The sequence below is a fragment of the Hyperoodon ampullatus genome, assembly GCF_949752795.1.
Source record: "Hyperoodon ampullatus genome assembly, chromosome: 10".
NCBI lineage: Eukaryota > Metazoa > Chordata > Mammalia > Artiodactyla > Ziphiidae > Hyperoodon > Hyperoodon ampullatus.
The window spans coordinates 89,243,866-89,264,950 of record NC_136923.1 but is presented as its reverse complement, the minus strand read 5'-3'; the positions used below and the strand labels follow the sequence as shown (position 1 = coordinate 89,264,950).

The following is a 21,085-nucleotide window of genomic DNA, read 5'->3' as shown; positions in this document are numbered from 1 at the left end:
CAAAGCACTGAGCTGATCTCCCTGTGCTATGCGGCTGCTTCCCACTAGCTATCTATTTTACATTTGGTAGTGTATATATGTCCATGCCACTCTCTCACTTCGTCCCAGCTTACCCTTCCCCCTCCCCGTGCCCTCAAGTGCATTCTCTACGTCTGCGTCTTTATTACTGTCCTGCCCCTAGGTTCTTCAGAACCGTTTTTTTTTCTTAGATTCCATATATATGGGCTAGCATACGATATTTGTTTTTCTCTTTCTGACTTACTTCACTCTGTATGACAGACTCTAGGTCCATCCACCTCACTACAAATGAGTCAATTTCATTTCTTTTTATGGCTGAGTTATATTCCATTGTATATATGTGCCACAACTTCTTTATCCATTCATCCGATGATGGACACTTAGGTTGTTTCCATCTCCGGGCTATTGTAAATAGAGCTGCAATGAACATTTTGGTACATGACTCTTTTTGAATTATGGTTTTCTCAGGGTATATGTCTAGTAGTGGGATTGCTGGGTCATATGGTAGTTCTATTTGTCGTTTTTTAAGGAACCTCCATACTGTTCTCCATAGTGGCTGTATCAATTTACATTCCCACCAACAGTGCAAGACGGTTCCCTTTTCTCCACACGCTCTCCAGCATTTATTATTTGTAGATTTTTTGACAATGGCCATTCTGACTGGTGTGAGGTGATAGCTCATTGTAGTTTTGATTTTCATTTCTCTAATGATTAATGATGTTGAGCATTCTTTCATGTATTTGTTGGCAATCTGTGTATCTTCTTTGGAGAAATATCTGTTTAGGTCTTCTGCCCATTTTTGGATTGGGTTGTTTGTCTTTTGATATTGAGATGCAGGAGCTGCTTGTATATTTTGGAGATTAATCCTTTGTCAGTTGCTTCATTTGCAAATATTTTCTCCCATTATGAGGGTTGTCTTTTCATCTTGTGTATGGTTTCCTTTGCTGTGCAAAAGCTTTTAAGTTTCATTAGGTCCCATTTGTTTATTTTTGTTTTTATTTCCATTTCTCTAGGAGGTGGGTCAAAAAGGATCTTGCTGTGATCTATGTCATAGAGTGTTCTGCCTATGTTTTCCTCTAGGAGTTTTATAGTGTCTGGCCTTACATTTAGGTCTTTAATCCATTTTGAGTTTATTTTTGTGTATGGTGTTAAGGAGTGTTCTAATTTCCTTCATTTACATATAGCTATCCCGTTTCCCCAGCACCACTTATTGAAGAGGCTGTCTTTTCTCCATTGTATATTCTTCTCTCCTTTATCAAAGATAAGGTGACCATATGTATGTGGGTTTTTCTCTGGGCTTTCTATCCTGTTCCACTGACCTATATTTCTGTTTTTGTGCCAGTATCATACTGTCTGAATTACTGTAGTTTTGTAGTATAGTCTGAAGTCAGGAAGCCAGATTCCTCCAGCTCTATTTTTCTTGCTCAAGATTGCTTTGGCTATTCAGGGTCTTTTGTGTCCATACACATTGTGAAATTTTTTGTTCTAGTTCTGCAAAAAATGCCAGTGGTAGTTTGATGGGGATTGCCCTGAATCTGTAGATTGCTCTGGGTAGTATAGTCATTTTCACAATGTTGATTTTTCCAATCCAGGAACGTGGTGTATCTCTCCATCTTTTTGTATCATCTTTAATTTCTTTCATCAGTGTCTTACAGTTTTCTGCATACAGGTCTTTTGTCATCTTAGGTAGGTTTTCTCCTAGGTATTTTATTCTTTTTGTTGCAGTGGTAAATTGGAGTGTTTCCTTAATTTCTCTTTCAGATTTTTCATCATTAGTGTATAGGAATGCAAGAGACTTCTGTGCATTAATTTTGTATCCTGCTACTTTACCCAATTCATTGATTAGCTCTAGTAGTTTTCTGGTAGCATCTTTAGGATTCTCTATGTATAGTATCATGTCATCTGCAAACACTGACAGCTTTACTTCTTCTTTTCTGATTTGGATTCCTTTTATTTCTTTTACTTCTCTGATTGCTGTGGCTACAACTTCCAAAACTTTGTTGAATAAGAGTGGTGAGAGTGGGCAACCTTGTCTTGTTCCTGATCTTAGTGGAAATGGTTTCAGTGTTTCACCATTGAGAACGATGTTGGCTGTGGGTTTGTCATATATGGCCTTTATTATGTTGAGGTAAGTTCCCACTGTGCCTATTTTCTAGGGAGTTTTTTTCATATATGGGTGTTGAATTTTGTCTAAAGCTTTTTTTGCATCTCTTGAAATTACCATATGGTTTTTCTCCTTCAGTTTGTTAATATGGTGTATCACATTGATTGATTTGCTTATATTGAAGAATCCTTGAATTCCTGGGATAAACCCCACTAGATCATGGTGTATGATCCTTTTAATATGCTGTTGGATTCTCTTTGCTAGTATTTTGTTGAGGAGTTTTAGATCTATGTTTATCAGTGATATTGGCCTGTAGTTTTCTTTGTTTGTGACATCTTTTTCTGGTTCTGGTATGAGGGTGATCGTGGCCTCATACAATGAGTTTGGAAATGTTCCTCCCTCTGCTATATTTTGGAAGAGTTTGAGAAGGATAGGCGTTAGCTGTTCTCTATATGTTTGATAGAATTTGCCTGTGAAGTTGCCTGTGAAGCCCTCTGGTCCTGGGCTTTTGTTTGTTGGAAGATTTTTTTTTTTTTTTTTTGCGGTACATGGACCTCTCACTGTTGTGGTCTCTCCCGTTGCGGAGCACAGGCTCTGGACGAGAGGCTTAGCGGCCAAGGCTCACGGGGCCAGCCGCTCTGCGGCATGTGGGCTCCTCCCAGACCGGGGCATGAACCCGTGTCCCCTGCATTGGCAGGCAGACTCTCAACCACTGTGCCGCTAGGGAAGCCCCTGTTGGAATATTTTTAATCACAGTCTCAATTTCAGTGCTTGTGACTGGTCTGTTTATATTTCTGTTTCTTCCTGGTTCAGTCTCAGAAGGTTGTGCTTTTCTAAGAATTTGTCCATTTCTTCCATGTTGTCCATTTTATTGGCATATAGTTGCTTGTAGTAATCTCTCCTGATCCTTTGTATTTCTGCAGTGTCAGTTGTTACTTCTCCTTTTTCATTTCTAATTCTACTGATTTGAGTCTTGTCCCTTTTTTTCTTGATGAGTCTGGCTAATGCTTTATCAATTGTGTTTATCTTCTCAGAGCACCAGCTTTTAGTTTTATTGATCTTTGCTACTGTTTCCCTCATTTCTTCTTCATTTATTTCAGATCTGATCTTTATGATTTCTTTCCTTCTGCTAACTTTGGGGTTTTTTGGTTCTTCTTTCTCTAATTGCTTTAGGTGTAAGGTTAAGTTGTTTATTTGAGATGTTTCTTGAGGTAGTATTGTATTGCTCTGACCTTCCCTCTTAGAACTGCTTTTGCTGCATCCCATAGGTTTTGGGCCATCGTGTTTTCATTGTCCTTTGTTTCTAGGTATTTTTTGATTTCCTCTTTAATTTCTTCCGTGACCACTTGGTTATTTAGTAGCATATAATTTAGCCTCCATATGTTTTGTTTTTTACAGTTTTTTTTCCCTGTAATTGATATCTAGTCTCATATAGCATTGTGGTCCTAAAAGATACTTGATACGATTTCAATTTTCTTAAATTTATCGAGGCTTGATTTGTGACCCATGATATGATATATCCTGGAGAATGTTCTATGAGCACTTGAGAAGAAAGTGTATTCTTTTGTTTTTGGATGAAATGTCCTATAAATATCAATTAAATCCATATTGTTTAATGTGTCATTTAAAGCCTGTGTTTCCTTATTTATTTTCATTTTGGTAAATCTGTCCATTGTTGAAAGTGGGGTGTTAAAGTCCCCTACTATGATTGTGTTACTGTTGTTAGCATTTGCCTTATGTATTGAGGTGCTTCTATATTGGGTGCATAAATATTTACAATTGTTACATCTTCTTCCTGGATTGATAACCTTGATCATTATGTAGTGTCCTCCTTTGTCTCTTGAAATAGTGTTTATTTTAAAGTCTATTTTGTCTGATATGAGAATTGCTACTCCAGCTTTCTTTTGGTTTCCATTTGCATGGAATATCTTTTTCCATCCCCTCACTTTCAGTCTGTATGTGTCCCTAGGTCTCAATTAGGTCTCTTGTAGACAGCGTATATACAGGTCTTGTTTTTTTATCCATTCAGCCAGTCTCTGTCTTTTGGTTGGAGCATTTAATCCATTTACATTTAAGGTAATTATCAATATGTATGTTCTATTACCATTTTCTTAATTGTTTGGGGCTTGTTATTGTAGGTGTTTTCCTTCTCTTGTGTTTCCTGCCTAGGGAAGCTCCTTTAGCATTTGTTGTAAAGCTGGTTTGGTGGTGCTGACTTCTCTTAGCTTTTGCTCTCTGTAAAGGTTTTAATTTTTCCATCGAATCTGAATGAGATCCTTGCTGGGCAGAGTAATCTTGGTTGTAGGTTTTTCCCTTTCATCACTTTAAATATGTCCTGCCACTCCCTTCTGGCTTGCAGAGTTTCTGCTGAAAGATCAGCTGTTAACATTATGGGGATTCCCTTATGTGTTATTTGTTGCTTTTCCCTTGCTGCTTTCAATATTTTTTCTTTGTATTTAATTTTTGATAGTTTTATTAATATGTGCCTTGGCGTGTTTCTCCTTGGATTTAACCTGTGTTGGACTTTCTGAGCTTCCTGGACTTGATTGACTGTTTCCTTTCCCGTATTAGGGAAGTTTTCAACTATAATCTCTTCAAATATTTTCTCAGTCCCTTTCTTTTTCTCTTCTTCTTCTGGGACCCCTATAATTAGAGTGTTTATGCATTTAATGTTGTCCCAGAGGTCTCTGAGACTGTCTTCAATTCTTTTCATTCTTTTTTCTTTATTCTGCTCTGCAGTAGTTATTTCCAGTATTTTATCTTCCAGGTCACTTATCCATTCTTCTGCCTCAGTTATTCTGCTACTGCTTCCTTCTAGAGAATTTTTAATTGCATTTATTGTGTTGGTCATCATTGTGTGTTTGCTGTTTCGTTCTTCTAGGTCCTTGTTAACGTTTCTTGTATTTTCTCCATTCCATTTCCAAGATTTTGGATCATCTTTACTATCATTACTCTGAATTCTTTTTCAGGTAGACTGCCTATTTCCTCTTCATTTGTTTGGTCTGTTGGGTTTTTACCTTGCTCCTTCATCTGCTGTGTGTTTCTCTGTCTTCTCATTTTGCTTAACTTACTGTGTTTGGGGTCTCCTTTTCACAGGCTGCAAGTTCGTAGTTCTCGTTCTTTTTGGTGTCTGTCCCCAGTGGGTAAGGTTGGTTCAGTTAGTTGTATAGGCTTCCTGGTGGGGGGAACTGGTGCCTGTGTTTGGGTGGATGAGGCTGGATCTTGCCTTTCTGGCAGGCAGGACCGTGTCTGGTGGTGTGTTTTGGGGTGTTTGTGGCCTTATTATGATTTTAGGCAGCCTCTCTGCTAATGGGTGCGTTTGTGTGCCTGTCTTGCTCGTTGTTTGGCACATGGTGTCCAGCACTGTAGCTTGCTGGTTGTTGAGTGGAGCTGGATTTTAGCATTGAGTTGGAGATCTCTGGGAGAGCTCTCGCTGATTGATATTACATGTGGCCGGGGTGTCTCTGATGGTCCACTGTCCTGAACTCGGCTCTCTCACCTCAGAGGCTCAGGCCTGACCAAGGCTGTGTCCGCCACACAACTTTTGGCAAGTCTGAGATCTTCTGCCAGCGTTCAGTAGGTCTTCTGTAGTTGTTCCAATGTAGATGTATTTTTGATGTATTTTTGGGGACTAAGCTGATCTCCACGTCTTACCTCTCTACCATCTTGAAGGTCCTCTCTCTTCACACTATTCAGTTTTGAAATGTTCCATACTCACAGATCAATCAAGGAAAAGCTTCAGGGCAGATTTAGGGAAATCTTCCATTACTCTGGTTGCTAGAGGATCCACATTTCATCTGGAAAGGACATAAATCTGGCAATCTCACTGCAGGCCTAGCCTATGCACCTGTTTTTCCTTTGTGCTTAGTCTGTTTCATTTGCTCATAGCGGGCCCTCTGCAGAGGCCTTACCCCTGGCCCTTGAGAGCAGAGATCCTCGTGAAACGGCTGAGCCGACACCTGAGCTTGGTACGTGCGCTAAAGCTCCTCACAGAACCCTCAACTCAAGATGGTGGCGGGCCGTGTGCAGAGACACTGTGTATGCATGGAATTCACTTTTGAGAAAGACCTTTAGGACCAGAAAACGTTAATCATAAAAATATTCTGTTCTTGTGAAGATTTAAGTTTTATTTGTTCTTCATTCTGTAGTTGAGTTCAGTGGCCAAAATAACACAAAATCTTTTGGCTTCTTTAATTTTCTTTACCCTTTAAACTATTCTGTAGCTCTTTAAGTTTGTCATGGAATCTAGATAAATTTCTGTCCATCAGCATGATCAGCTCATATTAGTCTTTTCTGAGAACAGGTCCTGCATTACAGGTATCTGTCTATTCTTTCCTCTTCCTACTTCCTTTTATATCTGTACTATTTGGTCTGCTGGGAGTTGAGCCTCTTGTGCTTTCTTTTAATAATAAGGTAACATCTCTCCCCACATCCTACTGAAATACCAGAGAGTCCTTTCACAGACGCAGCCATCTGTATTCTCTCTAGGAGTGTTTAAAAAACCCGTATATGGAGTAGAACACACTGGTATTAAGAGGATAAACTTAATCTGTTGCATTGAGGTGTATTGCAGATTTTGGAGCCTGAGGAGTCAGATACCTTGTTTTCAGAAAGCGTGTCATCATTTTGTGGTGTTTAATTTGTTTTTAGCCTTCCATTATTTCCAAATTCTTATGGAAGTATGGAAATAAGCAATTTTTATCTGATTATGACCTTCGAAAAGAAATAAACAGGTTGTTTTTATTTAGCAGCAACGTTATCAATTTATGCCAACAACAGTTTTTCTGAGTATGACTGTCAGGATGCTCTGGAAATACTGTCTCTTTGTTAACTCTTATTATTCAAGCACTAAAAAAAATCATTTTAAAGTTTAATTGATTTATGGGTAATTGGTCCATCTGAACCTACGTGTAAGCGGAAAGTCTTACTTCTAAGTAAAAGATGGTTTTTATTCACTTGCCATGCTATCCAACAGTCACTATAGGGTAATAAGGAACTTTGAGTAAGATTGCTTAGAAGTTAAGATGCTATGCAACGAACTTTGCAACATTCAAGCTACCTTTTCATATTTTCCAAAGAAAATTCATTTTGATATTTCCTTATTGCCTAATGCAGAACCTTGTACACTGCTGTGTACACTCCATGTGTGTGTGTGTATGCATGTGCATACATGTATGTTTATATATACCTTTGTGGGGACAAGGAAGAGGTGCTTGTCAAATATTAGCTAAATTAAACTTAATTAGTCATTTTTACTGAACGCAATCATATTAAATTGATTCATGGAACCAAAGTTTATTGAATGCTTCCTATGTGCTAAGCACTATAATAGGTCCTAGGCATATGTGTATTAGGAAGATTTTTGCATCTCTGTCCAGAAGATGCTTGCATCCTATCAGGCGACACAAACAATTAAACCAATAATTATAACACACTGTATTACAGAATTTTGTGCAAGATGCTTGGAAGCACAGGAGAGGAGCATCTGAATTAGTCTGGTTCGTCAGGAAAGTTTCCTGGAAGAGGTATTCATTATGCAAGAAGAGTGAAAGGCATTTTAGGCAGAGGGAACAGCAAATGACGAAGCATAGAGTTCTGACTATGGTGTCGTCCAGTGTTGGGTTTGCCTGCAGTAGAGGTTGTGTTGTGAGAATGTAAGGGAGAACGTTCTTGATCTTAGAAGCTATATGCTGACATATTTAGAGGTAAAGTGCCCTAATGTCTGCAACTAATTCTCAGATGGTTCAGGAAAAAAAACAAACTTGTATTTGTGGATGTGGAGAGAGGGCTCACACATGTGACAAAATATTATTCCTGGGTTTAGGTGAAAGAGGTACAGGGATTTGTTGCACTATTCTTGAAACTTTTCTTGAAATTTAGCACTGTTCAAATAAAAAGGGGAGGGCTTCCCTGGTGGCACAGTGGTTATGAATCCACCTGCTAATGCAGGGGACACAGGTTCGAGCCCTGGTCCGGGAAGATCCCACATACCATGGAGCACCTAAGCCCGTGCGCCACAACTACTGAGCCTGTGCTCTGGAGCCCACGAGCCACAACTGCTGAAGCCCACGTGCCACAGCTACTGAAGCCCATGCACCTAGAGCCTGTGCTCCGCAACAAGAGAAGTCACCACAATGAGAAGCCCGCACACCGCAACGAAGAGTAGCCCCTGCTCACCGCAACTAGAGAAAGCCCGTGTGCAGCAACGAAGACCCAACGTAGCCAAAAATAAATAAATAAATAAATAAATAAATATTAAAAGGAAAGAAAACCCTTCAGGTCACTAATAAACTTTTTTCAAAAGTTTAAAAAAGTAGTATAAACATGATGTAATTGAAGAATTACCTAATTAATAACTGTCTTCTATGGTGGCCTATTAATTGGGTATTTATCAGTGATAGATCATTATTCTATAAAAGATAGCCTTGACTGGATCTGCTGTGATGCTATCTTTAATAAAATTGTTATTTAAGTCCTTTTTTACCAAAATGGGAAACATAAGACCATTGAGTATCTAATAACAGGATCAGAAGGGACCAAAGGTGTTATATTGTCTAATTCACTATTAAATGAATAAGCTAAGGGCTTCCCTGGTGGTGCAGTGGTTGAGAGTCCGCCTGCCAATACAGGGGACACGGGTTCGTACCCCGGTCCGGGAAGATCCCACATGCCGCGGAGCGGCTGGGCCCGTGAGCCATGGCCGCTGAGCCTGTGCGTCTGGAGCCTGTGCTCCGCAACGGGAGAGGCTACAGCAGTGAGAGGCCTGCGTACCGCAAAAAAAAAAAAAAAAAAAGAATAAGCTAAATAGGTAGAAGGCTGCCTGTGTATATTATTACTTAGAAACATTGCCATTGAAGAAATTTCCATGACCTTTCAAATGCTTAAACAGAGGGTCATATTCATTTGTGAATTGTCTAAGATTATTTTTTAAGAAGAAAGAGCCCATAAAAATCTAGTTAATATACACTGTGACCCTTAAAAGAGAGAATGGGGAATTAAGAGCAGAGAATGTAATGCATATTAAATAAACATTACAGATAATGTATAATTCATGTTCCTTATTGGCCATAGAAGAAAATGGATAATGAGGGCTGGGATGGATGGTGGTGAAAGACTAGGGGATGGAATTGTGGGAGGAGGGAAAGGCAAGGCTAGTAATGGAGAGCACAAGATAGAGGAAGAGAGAGAACACATCTTCTGAGGAAGAAAGATATAGCAGACTTTGAGGTGATTTTCTTTTTTTTTATTGAAGTATATTTGGTTTACAATGTTATGTTAGTTTCTGGTATATAGCAAAATAATTCGGTTATACATATATATGTGTGAGAGTGTATGTGTGTGTATATTCTTTTTTCATATTCTTTTCCATTATGGTTTATTATGGGATATTGAATATAGTTCCCTGTGCTATACAGTAAGACCTGGTTGTTTATCTATTTTATATATAGTAGTTTGATTCTGCTAATCCCAAACTCCTATTTTATCCCTCCCCACTGCCTTTCCCCTTTGGTAACCATAAGTTTGTTTTCTCTGTCTGTGAGTCTGTTTTCTGTTTTATAAATAAGTTCATTTGTGTCATATTTTAGATTTCACATATAAGTGCTATCATATGGTATTTGTCTGACTTACTTCACTTAGTATGATAATCTCTGGGTCCATCCATGCTGCTGCAAATGGTATTATTTAACTCTTTTTTCATGGCTGAGTAATATTCCATTGTGTATGTGTATGTACCACATCTTATCCATTTATCTGTCGAACATTTAGATTGCTTCCATGTCTTGGCTATTGTAAATAGTGCTGCTATGAACATAGGGGTGCATGTATCTTTGAATTATAGTTTTCTCTGGATATACATCCAGGAGTGGGATTGCTGGGACATATGGCAACTCTATTTTTAGTTTTTTGAGAAACCTCCATACTGTTTTCCTTAGTGGCTGTACCAGTTTACATTCCCACCAACAGGGTAGGAGGATTCCCTTTTCTCCACATGAGGTGATTTTTTTAATAATTATGTTTAATTGATGTAGATTTTCTTACCATCTAGTGTTTTTTAACTATTGATCCAATTAATCACTGTTTACAGTTTTTATATTTTTATAATCTCTATTTTTAGAGACTTTACTCATGGAATAATTGAAACAATTTATTATGATGGAAATTTTCCCCAGTGATAAAGCAAAAGCTACCAGAGAAATATCACTTCTCTGACCAGATAAAATCAATCTTCACCCATATTTTAATTTGTTACAATGAAGCTCATGCGCAGGAAGAGTTATAGTGAGTCATAATCTTTTGAACTTGAGTTTTGGCAAAGTTTGGTTTTTCAGAAAGGATTTTCTTTGTTGTGAGACTATTTTACTGAGAATATGATCTTTCTTTTATTATTAACCTTTTATGTCTTCTTTATGTTTTCCATCCTCTGTCATCTCAAATTACTATGAAGCAGAGATCAGAATGCAGCTGTTGTAGCTGCTCTCTATTCAGGGAAAAGTAGTGTTAGAACTGTAGGCTGATCTGTAATTACTTGGGTAAAATGATAATGGATTCCAATAACTTAACTTTTTGAAGCGTTTTCCTTTGTAAGATGTATTTCGTTTCTTCCTAGTGTTTGCTTTTTTTTTTTTAACCAAAATTAACACAACAAAAGGATGATAGATGATCTTATGAGCCTAATGTTCATTAGAAAAGTCAGATACACTGAATAATTTAAGGAACATGAACAAAAGTCAGGTAGATGAACAATTTTAGGAAATAGTAACATTCTTCCTTGGATGTTTAAAAAAAGCCTCATTCCTGTCTCCTGAATTTCTCCCCACCACTTTCTTTTTTTGCATGTATTTATTACAGGCATGGGAGTTTTTAATGGGCATTCACTTCTCTTATCTCAATTCTTCCTGCCTGCTTCTCCTTTTTATTTTCATGTGTTTGTTTTTCTGGCATGTATTAGTCAAAATCCATGTTACAGTGTAGATGGGGGTCTATCTCATTGGGGTTGACATACCCACGACAAGCCAGTTCAGTTCGCCCTTGATCTTGGTTTCTAAGGCTGTGTTCTCCAGTACCCATCCGCCTCCACATCACCACTGATAGGGATGTATATGAAGTTCCCAGGATGTCTGTCAGGTGTCCCCTCACCGGCGCCTGAGTAATAGCCAATCTTAGATCTCAGAAGTTTAATGATGAATCCATATCCGTCATAAGCTGGAAGAGCTGCAGGGCACATAGTAGGTAAGGGCTTAATAAATGTTTGATGGATGAATACAGAAATGAATGTGCAGAGGAATGTAGCTCAGAACTGAAGTCCTTAAGGAACGAAGCTGTTTAGGCAAGCACTTCTGTCCATAAGTATAGCCAGTTAAGGGTGCAGCTCAAAACATGCATGTGTGTCCCAATATCCATTAGTGATTACAGACTGCAGCCTTTGGTTTCCCTGGTGAATTCATATGCAAGCTGACCTGACAGGCACTGCTTGCGCTATGAATAATCACAGGACTTTGGGATTCCACACTGAGCTTCCCCTTTACTATGAAACGGCTTTCTGTGGCCTAACTGTGGGAGGGATCAGCTCTCATTAGAATGAATGCTTGAAATATAACCTTACAACCCTGAACTTTCTCACGTTAAGAGCAAAATCATCTTTGACACATTTTTGGATTGAATTGGCAAGGCACAGTTCTTCTCAAGTCCAAGGATTTCACATTTTGCACATGCTTTCTTATTTCATTGTGTTTTAAACCAGGTTGCTATTATAGAGAGCATTTTAGCAGCCTTGATCTTGGAGACATCAAGACCATTATTCCTGTTGTTGCTGATGTAGTGTTACAGCTGCTTCCTCTTCATGTGATTTAATTTGAAGTTTCAGCCCACCAGGGGGCTGCTGGTCCCCACCTATGCAGCTTGAAGAGCTGGATGCTGTTTTCTGCATGGCTGTTATTCCCATTCCTATTCATAGCGATTTTTCCCTTCTATATTCAGCTAGCAACAGCAAGGCACTGTTCCAGGAACTCGCTCTCTCTACATAAGGCGTAACATGGAACCATTTGGATGGAAAAATTATAAATTAAAATTATTCTGTTCATTTTAAAATATTCATATTGTGTTGCTCAGATGCCAGTAACTGGAAAATCATGGATAATGTCCTGTTTTTATAACCTCTTTCAGAGTGTTTTAAAATCCATTTATGTTGTTACTTAGCCATCTCTTTCCTGGAGTGGATTTTGTGATAAGATTTTTTTAAAAAAAGTTGTATGAGTCCAGTGTCTGATGGCATATGTAATATTAAAATACAGACAATACCACTAATTGCAACCAGTTTTTTTCAATAGAAAAATATTTACTCCATGTACAGAGAATATTTATAAAACTACAGAGCTACAAAGGTAGCCTGTGGACGTGCCAGATTATTTACTTTGAGGATAGAACTTTTTATTAAATGATTAAAACTAAGCAAAGGTTTATTAATTTCTGAAACTACATATTTAAATTAAGAAATCCCATATATTCATAACATTATTGATTTTCAAATACTAAAAACATCTCTAACTTTTAAAATGGAGCTGTTTTTTGATGTCTCCTGTTCTTTAATTTTGGGAAACTAATTTTATTTCTATCCTTGTATTTTCCATGTTGTCTGGGTGTGGGTGAGGACGTGCTTGTCTCAGAAAGATAGTAAAGTGGGGAAAAGTGAACATATTTTTATGGAGGTTGGCTAGTTTGTTGATAAAGGAAATATATCTCTTCTTCTAAAGGAAAGAATAGTGACTGGAGATGTTAGCTTCATGTATTGATATATTTTTCCACCTCTGTGGAACATGTTAAAGAGAGTGAAGATCTTTCCTTTTTGCTTCTTTGTTCTGTAAGTTTTAGGTTCACATTCACATAGAAGCTATGTGTTCTATTTGTTGTCTCTCTTGGCTCGGAATATTTAAATGTATTTTTGAAATTATTCTGTTCTGTCAACTAAAGACAATTTAAAATTTTAATTTTAAGACTCTTCCTAGAAACTTCTCCTTTTGGTTCAGGCTGTCTTCTTTGTTTGTGTGCCTTGTGTGTGTGTTGAGGTTCTTCAGAAGCAACAAATCACGTTAGCATGAACAAATTTCACAGGCCCATTTCACTGTTTATTTTAGCCTTGTGAATCATTTGGCCTTTTAAAACAGGTTAATCCTTTAATTGAATATGCCTTCAGAAAGATTCTGTGTGCCCTGAAAACTTGGGTGGCTCTTGCTAACTCTGCTTTATTTATTTTAAGTAATACTAGGTGATCCAGAAGTATTTCCTTTCAATTTCTGGAAGAATGTTATTGCAGGCCGGTAATATTGGAAGTCAGGATTCTTTATAACAACAACAACATGGAAACATAGATACATTTTTATAAAGTCTGATTGATGGAAAATAGGATTTAACCTGTTCTATTTTTAGTAAACAGCTTTTTCAACACAGATGCTTAGTTTATACAGCAGCCAACTTCTTTGAATGCAGCAATATAATGCACTCTGTTCTTAATTGAATTAAGAAAACAAATTAGCATGGTTACTACAGGAGAAATGGGTACCTCATAATTAATAATTTGTGAGTCAAACTTTAACAACACTTGACATTTTCCTTGGGTCGGTGACAGACTGATTAGTGAGTTAACTGCTGATAGTACCTATTTTGTGGAGTGACTGTTTCAGTTCCGGGGCTTTTGCTATTCAATAAACTAGGTATTGTCTGTGATGGGACTAAAGCTTTAGTCTTGATCAAAGTGCTTTGGAGGAAGCATGGTTGAACTGATTGGCTGTGAATGTTAATCACTCCATAGGACGCACTGATAATTTACAGCATTGTTGTAACTCTCTGGTGTTCATAAAATGAACTTAATGACCCAGTGCCACCATGGGATAAGCTGCTTTTTCTCTGCAATTGAATACCCAGGCTGCCTGCATATCAGTGTTGAGAAATACTGCATTAAAAAGAGTGAGCAGCTGTATGATGAAGGAAACGGCTCTGCAACAGATTTGTTAATTATCTCCTTTGATTCACAGAGGGTGTTTGTGAAATATGGTTGACCAGTGAAGACACAGGGGCTTATGGCAGAGATATTGGCACCAGTCTTCCCGCACTGCTGTGGAAACTGGTTGAAGTGATTCCTGAGGGAGCAATGCTGAGGCTTGGCATGACAAATCCGCCCTATATTTTAGAGCATCTGGAGGTAAGGAAAAGCACCCCATTTCCATGCTGACACAGAGACGAACCAATCCAGACAATGTGGCAGCCTCAGCACCATCACATGAGTTTCACTTAAAACCACTTTCACATTTTTTTTTTTGTGGTGCCACGTTACCGAGAATGAATCGGGAATTTCAAGTCCCTTCTTTGTCAGTCTGCACATCTTGTTTCTGCTTCCTCACCATTAATTAGTGTTGCCTAGATTTTCCAGTATTTGCCATCTTGTCCCAGTTCTTTGTTTCTTCCTTACAGCCCTTCAGTTTTCCAATGCATAAATTTGCCTCAGTTCCTCTGTCTATAACCCTTGTCTATTTCAGGACTGCTACCACGTTGCATTGATTTTGCAACCAACTGTGAACATTGCATTATCTGAACTACTGTTAGCCCTACCAATAAGGATACTGTGCAGTGGAGTTTAAGGATGTTTTAAATTTGATTCTTTTGTCTGGCGATAGTTAGGGGAAAGATGAAATCAAGGAGACGTAGAGCTTTGTAGTCTTCCACTTGATTCTCTTGTGGTCACTGTGAAAAAAGGAGTTATGATAATGCAAGATCCCTGGGTTTTTTGGGTTTTTTTTTTTGTGGTATGAGGGCCTCTCACTGTCGTGGCCTCTCCTGTTGCGGAGCACGGGCCCTGGACGCACAGGCTCAGCCGCCATAGCTCACGGGCCCAGCCACTCCGCAACATGTGGGATCTTCCCGGACCGGGGCACGAACCCGTGTCCCCTGCATCGGCAGGCGGACTCTCAACCACTGTGCCACCAGGGAAGCCCCCCTGGTTTTGTTTTTATACCTTCCGTGGATGAACAGAGTGCCTACCCTCAAGTAACTTACTATTAAACTAGGAAAATGGACTTGTGTACAAGTAACTGTGGTACTTGATGACAAATGATACAATAAATATGAGCAGAGAATACGGACAAGGGAACAACCATGTAAATGAAAAAGTACATGCTGGGATCCATGATTATTATTTGAGAAATAAGATTATGCTATTAGGTCCATAGTTAAGAATAAGAAATCTAATAAGTGCTGTTGGAGAGTCATGTGCAAAGTACAGAAACAACTCACTTATGTTTTTATCAGTTGTGTTCTTTGCAGTTAGTTTGTACAGAAAAATGACATTTCAGAATTCTAAAAGCAAGTATAGTGGCTGAAATTTAATGTGAATGAATATTCAAAGATTATCTCTGTTGATTTGATTTGAGGCCTATACTTGTTGAGGTTGTTGTTGAAAAGCCACCCTGCTATCAGCAACCTATTTTAGAAATTCTGAAAACAGGGTGGATCGCAATCTGATTGTTAATTATAAATATCTAATGAAGAAATTTAGCGATTTCAATTTTGTTATTCACATTTTCCCAACCAGATCTTTTTAGTAAAGGTGTGTGATTTATATGTTAACTTTGGTACTTTGGACAGTGTGTGACTATTATGATTTGCTATTTAAAAATAAGCCACAGGCATGTCAGTTTTTACTTAACCCTTTGACGTGGCACTTGAAAAAGCAAGTGATTCTCTGTAAAAATCAAATGTGCTAAGAGCCATAACAGTCTTGCTATGTTTTCAGTAAATGTGAGGCATCCATCATGAAGATCAGGAGATGTGCTGGATATATGGTGGGTAGGAAGAGAAATAAGCCCTGCCAATATACAGCTGATAACACCCCAGTTTCTTTGGATTTAAAAAATCTCATCAAATTTCAAGAGAACATTAGTAGCTAGAGTCAGAGCAGTTCAGGTGGGGCTACAGTCAGAGAAGTTCAGGTGGGGAGTAAACACAAGGGGAAAAAAATCACGTATTGGCTCTGTGATGAGAAGCCTAATATCTCTTGGAATAAACTCAACCCTTTAATTAATTGCAAGATTGCAGAAACCAGTGTCGCGTTTATAGCAAACCCTAATGCTCAGCATCTAAAGTAGTGCTAGAATTGTTGACCTCCAAATAGATGCTCCAGAAGAGCTGCTAAAAATCGACAGAGGACGGTAAATGTAGCTTTACGCTTTACCTGGAAGAACACAAGTGTTTAGTTCATAGATTGTAGTTAGAGTGATAACAAGTTACAATTGTCATAAAATTACCTTTTAAAAATTCTTGCTTTAAGATATCTATAACGTTGGCCTTCCCTCCTACATTCTCATTTTCACGAGGCGAGGACCTTGTCATATCTATGTGTTGATCTACCCCACCCACTAGTGGCTCAATAAATGAATGAATAAAAGATGAATAAAGGAAGAGCCTTTTTCATAAAATAAATTGTAGAGCCCACTCTATCATCTTGAACTTTGAAGTCATCTGGCCAGAAGAGGCAGCACAAGATGACAAAGTAAATGAGCTTCAAGGGTGAGAGTTTGTCCCAAAGAAAGCCACCCATTCCCCTCCACTTGATATGCAGGGAGTAATTCCATCCTATGGTTCCACAGCAAAGGAGAGAGCAGTCCAAAGGAAACAGAACCAAAGGAGACAAACAAACAAAGGTGTGTTAGAACGAGAAAACCCAAGTATCTGGAAGCAAGAGCTTTTCAAGTCTTCCTCTGTCGCTTTGACAAGACCTGCACACCTTGGTGGTGGTTCTCATCCTCCTCTGAGTGGCAGAGCTTCAAGCTCGCAGTGTCCTACAAACACATCCTTCTGTAACAGAAAAGGTATCTGAGCTCCACAGGCATCACTGGCTTCTAAGAGTGAAAAAGGACATTAGGGAAGGGAGCCAACCCCATGGAGCCTAACCCCGCACCCACAATGCATCGTATTTCCCCATTTTCCTCTCACTAAGCTGAGACTGCTCTGAAGAAATTACTTGACTTACCTAAAGTGCTGAAGAAAATTCATCAATAAGAAAAAAAAAAAGAAGTGGGAAAAGCTGAAAACAGGGGGAAAAAATAACACCAGTGAATGACAGGTGATGATTTTTTTTTAACTGCCGGGATAGAAGGAAGCCACTCCTGAAAAACTACTCTGATGGTTTAATACACTTACGGTGAGGGTTTCTGGCGAATTGTATTGGTAGGACCCAGCCTTCTTGTGTTTCTGGAAGATGCTTCACGCTACAGACTTTAATTGTAGAACACTTCACGGGGCTGTTTTCCTTCCTCTTGGTTATGTTCACTTCACATTCACCTGACTCTTGAGATTTTTCTCTTAAACTCTTTTACCAGTTTTTTTTTAATTGCACAGTTTAAAGGGGAAATCATTTAAAGGAAAATACCAAAGTTTCTATCATTATTTAAATGTATGGTGTGGAAAAATAGGTCTGTTCAAAATACATTTTATTAAATCTTCGAAGGGACAGAAGATATCACACTTAACGTAGGATGCATGTCTAACTTTTAATTGAGAGTCTAACATTATATGTGGCACTTTATATGGTAGATATTGAATAAATGTGTAATGAATAAAGGGAAAGGAGGGAGAATTCTTAATCCCTAACAGGCAAAGTCAAGTATCTAATTGGAATACCTACAAACCCTATTTTTAACTTGTTACTGCCCTAAAAAACCATATGGGATTCATTTTAAATGATGACATAAGTGTCAAAGATATCTCAAACATATCTATATATATGTATACCATATATATATGGTGGGAAAACACCCTGGAATTGAAGAAACATAATTATAAGCTTATGTAATACTTATTAAATTTGGATATGAGGTAGAAACAATAGATAAAACAGTAGATTAAAATATGTTTTACCTCATCTTAGATCTGTAATACCTCTTCATTACCCATAGAATAAAGATGAGCTCTTTATCATGACATACAGGGTCCTTAAGATGCTTCCCCCACTACATCCCTGTTTGCTCTTCCCTTTGCTACCCTTATGAGGCCTCCTGTGTAGCCTGTATTTTTGTTAACCATTTTATACTCCTGCTATTTTTCCTTTAACTTCTTCCCATTTCATACTCACCACATGATGACAGTTGTTAGTATTGAGTTAATCAGATACACTAATATTTGCTACTATTGGGTTGGCCAAAATGTCCATTCGGGCTTTTGCGTTAAAAAAACGGGTTCTTAGTGGAAATACATATGTTGACTAATACATACGTTGACTAATATATTGCCCCTATAGTGGCAAATAAGAGATATTTTCCCTCTATGTTTGCTTTCCTGTTGTTATTGCTAAGATAAGAACACTGGCATATTCCTGTTTAATGAACTCTGACCTTCTAGGTGGAGCAGCTTGTGAATTGGATTACTCTTGAAACTGCATTGCTTAGTTTTGCCCTCTGTGTTGTAGGTAACCCACAGCTAAGGTATTAATTCAGAGCGAACATAACACATAGGAACCCAGCCAGGTGTCATGTGGCCAGTGACAGTGATGCGATGGCTCCTGGTACCTGGGCCCCAGAAGACACTGTTGACATTATTCAACACTGCTTAAGAATAATCATAATAACATCAGTGCAATTTCTTGGGTGTTTATTATTTTCTTGAAACCATACTGCTTGCTATACACATATTATCTCTTTTCCTTCTTACAGTAAGCTAGCTATATAGATAACATCATCCTTATTTTATTTATTGAGAAGCCAAGTCTTAGAAAGCTTTAATAATTGACCAAATTACATAACTAATTAGCAGCTGAACGGGTTTCTAATCTTGTCTGACTCTAAAATGCTCTCTGCTATACTGCATCTTCCATAAAGCCTGCTCAGATATTTCCCAGATTCCTTCCATGCTTTGTCAGACTCTGTCCAGCCTATCTCTGTGGGCACTCATCATGGTGCATCATTACTTATTTACACGTAAATCCAACAAAACTGTTATCATCTTTAGGAAGAGGCTGTATTGTTTGTCTTTGCATTTCAGTGCCTGTGATGACATGCACTTAATAAATGTGTATGGAATGATGTGATGGCTCTAAGTTTAGCTGTTCTTTGACTGCATGTCTTATACATATTGAGGTGCCTTCATATCTGGGCTGAGCATCTAGTTTTGGAAGAGTTTGTGGATGGTTGTCATATGTGTTTCTCACTTATGAGTCACACTTTTGTGAAGAATTACTAGATGGTGGAGGAGAACCTATCTAAGGGATATGCTTTATTATTTGCCCTGCTAAAATATTGTAGTGACAGATAGTATCTTTAGGACTACCTAGAGCAAATGAGCTCATTATATGATTATTGAATTTGTAGGTTATCTAGGCTTTTAGCTTCTTTCTTCTCCTTCCTGCTTCTTAGCTTTCACTGCTTTTTCTAGTCTCCATCAGAGAAGTCAGCAGTGGATCGTCAAGGAGGAGAAATTAAAATCAGGCAGTTTGTCTTGTTTTTCATTTTATGGGTTGGCTGGTAGGGAAAAGATATTAAAGCTGTTGACCAGAAAGGGATATGGGAATTATCTGTGGATTTTATTTATCTAAGCTATTCTGCTTCTCCTTGTGTTATGAATAATTTAAAATAACTGTTATCTTCCTTGAAAATGCCTTGTATGTCTTAAAGTCATATCAGAATTTTAGTGCATCACTTACAGCCTGGAACAGAGAGGGCAAGTTGATTAATTTGGAGTGCAAATGCTTGTTATTAAAGACTTTTCCTACATTCAAATTATAAATAAAGCAAATTGGTTATTTTAAAATTTCTATTACTCTGTAAAATATTGCTGAGAATATTGACACTCATATTCACATTGATATGCTACATTTTATTCAGCTTGAATTAAAATGTATAAGTTCTTTAAAGATTTATATTTAGTATATTTCTGTTACTTATATTATATGTGTTACATTGTGTAAGGTTAATCATAGTGGTATTTTAAATGTTCCATCTGTTTTTGGTTGAGAAATCTTTTAGTCACTACCAGTCAGTTTCCTGCTACCCTTGATTTTTGTATATTTACTTCTATTCAAATGACCTTATGTTCCAATCTAATAGTACATTTAGCAAAATTAATTTATCCAGTAAGACAGTAGATATATGTCAAGGACTTTTGCTGCATGGTAATTTATGAACATTAATAGGATGTTTAGCTTGGCAGACTTCTGAAAAATGCCTCATAGTTTCAAAATAATAGAAAACACAATACCTGCTGTGCTTATGTTTCATCAAAGCAATACAGAATTTCCAAATTGAAGTCAACAGTTCACATGGGTCTTTAAACTTTTTTTTTTCCTTAAGGGTTATACTTTCCAGAATAATAGAAAAATATGCAAATGGATTTTGTGCTGTTGTATACAAACTCTTTCACCCTTTTGATGAATAGAAGGACATGCTCAGTGATTCGTTTTGAGCAAGGAAATGGAAAGGAAAAATCCTTTATTTCTGCCATCAACGTACTGTAGCTTTTGGAACTTGTCAGTGTGGTACGTGTGACTGTTGGTACCCCGTTTCTTACTGATTAGAATCATCAGCACTTTACTTCATTCTTAACCTGGCACTTGTGAATAGATTTCAAGAGGTCAGTGAAACCTGTAAAACCGGAGACCAAAGTTTGTGCCTATCTGAAAATTTAGGGGGAGGAAACCATCAAATATTAAACGGATTCAGGGCTTCCCTGGTGGCGCAGTGGTTGAGAGTCCGCCTGCCGATACAGGGGACACGGGTTCGTGCCCCGGTCCGGGAGGATCCCACATGCCGTGGAGCGGCTGGGCCCGTGAGCCATGGCCACTGAGCCTGCGCGTCCAGAGCCTGTGCTCCGCGACGGGAGAAGCCACAACAGTAAGAGGCCCGCGTACAGCAAAAAAAAAAAAAGAAGGATTCATATACTTAATAAAAATCTTATCAGGCCTAATTATGAGAGCTGAGAGCAGCC

General features: G+C 38.2%; 1 protein-coding gene across 1 annotated transcript in view; it reads left to right on the top strand.

Annotated features, from left to right (window-relative positions):
- CDKAL1 (CDKAL1 threonylcarbamoyladenosine tRNA methylthiotransferase) overlaps positions 1-21,085 on the top strand; it is a gene marked incomplete at its 3' end in the record, with an annotated part of 656,191 nt that overhangs the window by 369,635 nt on the left and 265,471 nt on the right. The window contains exon 10 of the mRNA XM_079712248.1: positions 14,152-14,318. Within this exon, the coding sequence (XP_079568374.1) occupies positions 14,152-14,318 (167 nt within the window). The remainder of the gene's footprint in view (positions 1-14,151; positions 14,319-21,085) is intronic.